At 38.4% G+C, this 4,626-nt stretch overlaps 1 protein-coding gene across 1 annotated transcript; it reads left to right on the top strand.

Moving 5' to 3' along the window:
- The first annotated feature begins 650 nt into the window (after nt 1–650).
- On the top strand, nt 651–4,387 carry LOC125801237 (uncharacterized). Its single transcript, XM_049477650.1, has 6 exons — nt 651–1,153; nt 2,539–2,693; nt 2,822–2,915; nt 3,019–3,577; nt 3,667–3,841; nt 3,973–4,387. Exons 2-6 carry the CDS (start codon nt 2,569–2,571, stop codon nt 4,208–4,210), a joined length of 1,191 nt encoding a protein of 396 aa, XP_049333607.1. The 5' UTR covers nt 651–1,153; nt 2,539–2,568; the 3' UTR covers nt 4,211–4,387.
- The last annotated feature ends 239 nt before the right edge of the window (nt 4,388–4,626 follow it).

Here is a 4,626-nt window from a genome sequence, read left to right as displayed (position 1 = left end):
CATTTATTCCGCCTAGTCGCCCTAATTAAACTAATAGTAGTTTGAATAAAATAACTTACCCTATGGTTAGGAACTTATGTGTTTTTTTTTTGGTACTTAAAGAAGACCTGTAAGTCACACGTTGACCAAAGTACTGTTAGGTTGTTCAGGTCGACTAGGTGGACCAAATGATGAAATTCTTTCTAACGTAACTAATGGTTAGGTAGATAGGAAATATATTCACATACATGTCTTTGTTCACCAAAGTGATTTTTTGCAAATCACTTGCATCCTAGCACTTGTGCGACCCTAAAACGCTATTTCTGTTATTTTAAGTTGTGCTAGCCATATCATATGATGCCACATAAACATTAAATTCAGAAAACACATTCAGAAAAATCTGTATTAAATTTCTTTATTTTTATGACTATGTACACTGTAGATTCTCACTGAAGGCATCAAAACTATAAATGAACACATGTGGAGTTATGTTCTTAAGAAAAAAAAGTTGAAATTACTGAAAACATGTTTTATATTCTAGTTCTTAAATGGGTCACAAAGACACTGATAAAGTGGATAAATGGAGAATGCAAATTATATAAATTGTAATTATATATATATTTTTAGTATTAAAAATAGTCAAGACAAAAACTCTTCCAAATAAACAGTTTTAATTTATTTCACAAAAGAAATTAAATTGGCGCTAAAAAGCGGCCAATCAGACTTCTTTAGAGAGTTCAGCGCGCTGAAAGTGGCCAATCAGCATTCTCAGAGGGTCCAATGCACAAAATAGCAGCCAATTATATTCCTGTAAGAGACGGAGGCGGGTCATGTTTTGGAAAGTGGGCGTTAACTCTGGTTGTGTTAACTCAGAAAAACTTCTCTGAGACGGAGATGGAGAGAGAGCTTCTGAACAGACTGTTTCAGCTCGTAATATTAAGAACACTAACACTAGAAATCTCCAGAACTCAGCGTTTTTAATCAGAAACAATCAGTAAAGAGCTGAGTGCCGCTGCTGAACCTGTGGATCTACCGTGTGGAGTAAGGGAGGAAAGTTCTCTGACTGTGAGCTGCCCAAACGCTCCTGTTTAGCCCTGGGGAACCTGAAGGTGGACGGAGAACTCTGCTTCAAACTGCGTCTAAAATATGGTGTAAGAACACCGGGAGAGATTCGGTGAGTGTTAAAACACAGAAAAGTGTGTTTTTAGACTGAAATAGCCAAGAGTAAATAGAGCTGTAAAATAGCGCTAATTAGCCTAGCGGCTAACGCCACTCACTATGCTAAGCTAATGCCATTGAGTGCATTACAAACAGCTAAGCTAATACTGCTAAATAATCTGTGGGAGAAGCTGAATTAATGTGTATGAACAACTGCGAGGAAAATAGCACTTATTAAACTGTATTCAGAGTATTTGGGTATTGTTTTTGTAATAATACTGCTGAATGTAAAGCTGTTGCTAAGCCACAGACATGTGACTGTAATTGTGTGAACAGTAGAGATGATACGAGTTACTCAGACACTGTTTTCATCTAACTTAAACAGGTCAGTTTTTTTTCTTGGTTGAGTGGACTGAACTTTTGATATAACAGAACATGAGAAGTAAAATTTATTTTATTTGAAGATTTGAGATCTGTGAAAAGAAGGGAAAAGTTTATTGGTTACTGACGTATTTATTTTGACATTTGATTTATTGATTGTTGTTGTTCTTTTGTAACAGTTAAATGTGTGTTTTTGGTTTAATTGAAATCTGAAGGATTCTTAAATAGGTAATACATTTCTAACTCTAAAACTAGACTCATAAAATAAGTGTAATAATGAAAGGGAATCTAGAAAAGAAGAAAGAATTAGTAAGTTAATAAAATTACTGTAAATAGTCTATAATTAATAGTAATAGTTAATACTTACCAAGCTTAAATAAATAAATCTGGGGAAAAAAAGAAATGGGTGTTTAGGTTTGATTGATACTTTCACTGAAAGGTTAAAGTTGGAACTGAAAGTTGGAACTGAAAGTGGTCATTCAGATTTTTATTTTTCTGGGGAAAATTGTACTTTGTGATTACTGCATTTTTTTAATAACATTTAATACATTTTATAACTTGCCACATCCCTTGTTTCATTTATTTCATGTACTTTGCTCCCAGAGCGAACCTAACTGGTCCATTATTATTGTTAATTTGTGTAACCTTAGTGTACATGTGTCACGCGTTCCTGTCTAAAGTGCTACACACACTCTTTGCATTCTTTCAATGAGCTTCAAGATGTGGTCACCTGAAATGGTTTTCCAACAGTCTTGAAGGAGTTCCCAGAGGTGTTTAGCACTTGTTACTCCTTTTCCTTCACTCTGTGGTCCAGCTCGCCCCAAACCATCTGATTGGGTTCAGGTCCGATGACTGTGGAGGCCAGGTCATTTTTTGTACAAAACTCCACATGTGTTCATTCATAGTTTTGATGCTTTCAGTGAGAGTCAACAATGTAAATAGTCAATATGGCTCAACTGTGCCCTGTTATTCCTTAAAAACGAGAATTAGCTTATAACGCTTAATCCACCTTCTTTCCAGAAATCGGCACATTTTTGGTTAGAGGACACAATGAGGCACCAGCAGTGCCCTATTTGCCACGTCACATACTCGAATCTTCCTAAGCATCTGACGGGATTCCACAACGTGGCGAATCCCAAAGAGAAGGCCCTGCTCCTGAGCCTCTCCAGCGGACGGTAATTACTACTTATAAAACATAACAGAATAGCAACTTTTATACTTAATACTCGACTACTTGTAAAAATGTTATTTATACATATTTTTATACGGATTGCATAAACTAAAATATATTATTAATATTTAGCGTAAAGGGGTTGTTTCAATGTGAAGAGCCTCAATGCGGGAAAACGGTTAAAAGGCTCGACAGGCATTACGCAGAATGCCACTTTGATAAAACGGTATGTGAAACAAATTGTTCGCTTTTTATTTCAAGATTTTTGTAATACGTTAGTAATGATACTTATAAGCTAATGTCTTGTTATGTGTTTACATGTTTTATAGCCCGATGAAGCTAAGAGCATCATCACAAGGTGCAAAAAACAATACATCCTGGAGCAGCTAGGAAAACTGAGGGCAACCCATCCCCAGGTGCTGATGGTCAGCGTGCTGGATTTGGGCGGCAGGCAGACCACCCAGGATGACCGATGGACCCAACCACCCCCCGACGCACCAGCAGCGGCGGACCCAGCCTGCAGCCAGGGACCTCGGCGGACTTCCAGTCCGAAATCGGAAGTCCTGGGGAGGTCCATAGACATCCCACCCGACACTGAAACACCTGAAATGTCCACAGATGTCAAACCAGAGCCAGCGCCGGCAGAGACCACCCAGGACCTCACACCCAACTGCTCAAACACAGACTGCCAGCGGCTTCTGAGAGAAAATCAGGAGCTCAAGGCACGTCTGGGTTTGGGGAAGGGAGAATGCCCCAGGCAGGACTGCCAGCATAAAAGCCAGGAGCTCTCCAGGATAGCGCAGCTCTACATGGCAAGCCCCCAGAAGAAGCTCCGAAATAAATTTTCCAGAAAGGATGATTTTGAAACAGAGCATTCCCCAAAATATGGTACGTGCATCTATTATCATTTTTCATATTAAAGGCAAAAATGTTTTCCAATTTTAACTATTTATTCATGTAAAAATTATGTTCTACAGAACAAGTCCTACAAGACTTTTTTGTCTTCTGTGTTGGGGCCAATCCTTCAAGCAAAGTGAAAGACAACTGCAAAACCTGCCGGAGCCACGTCCGCAGGTTTCTTTTGTATGCAGGAGAGGGCAAGCTCCTGAAGGGGGACTTTTCCTTTTTAGCCAACTCAACGAAGATTGCAGAGTAAGTATTAAAAATTATACTTATCTTTAATTAGCGTAAGTTATACTTACCATTAATTTGTTATCCAACTGTGGAGTTAAATTAACTGTTTGTTTGGGTTTGTATTTTGTTCTATGTTCTATTGTTTACAGGTGGGTGGAGGTTCTGAAAACAGACCAAATGAAACCCACGACCATAAGAATTAATCTAGTAAACATCCACAAGTTCTTCAAATTCCTAAACAACCTGCCTGCAACCCAAACAAAACTCAGCGTGAGGGACTTCCAAAGGATCCATGCACAGATAAAGGCGCGCCTGAAGGATTTACAGAAGGACGTCACTGTACATAGCGGAGGAAGGCAGTTGAGACAAAGGACACAAACTCATTAAGTTATCTAAAATACTTCTTTGTATTAAAGGTCCGTTACTTGCAAGATCTGGCCGTTAGCGCCTGGTCGTCAAGACCAGCCGATTGTTAGTCAAACTGTATGTGTAAGAAAGAAATGAACTCCTTGTGAGTGGAAGTCGTTCCCAGAGCTCTGTTTTAATAAAGTGTTAATTGCTGAAGATGAAGTATCCTGTCTCTCTATAACTTATCTCTATTTCAGGATTCCATCAAAGAAGTTTGTTTTGAGTCTGTTTATTAAAGTTAGAGGGTGTTTGCTTTGTTTCAGTGATTTAGGTCAGTGGTAATTGGTTATGTTTTGGATTTTAGCTGTTTTTTGGGAGGGAAAGGGTGAATATTGGCGATTTCCGTGTGTTTAGATGATAGTTAGAACTGTATTTAAATATTTTTTAGCCAATGA

This window comes from Astyanax mexicanus, chromosome 4, assembly GCF_023375975.1.
Source record: "Astyanax mexicanus isolate ESR-SI-001 chromosome 4, AstMex3_surface, whole genome shotgun sequence".
NCBI lineage: Eukaryota > Metazoa > Chordata > Actinopteri > Characiformes > Acestrorhamphidae > Astyanax > Astyanax mexicanus.
Note: the sequence above shows the minus strand (reverse complement) of the source record. Positions and strands in the feature narration are given on the sequence as shown.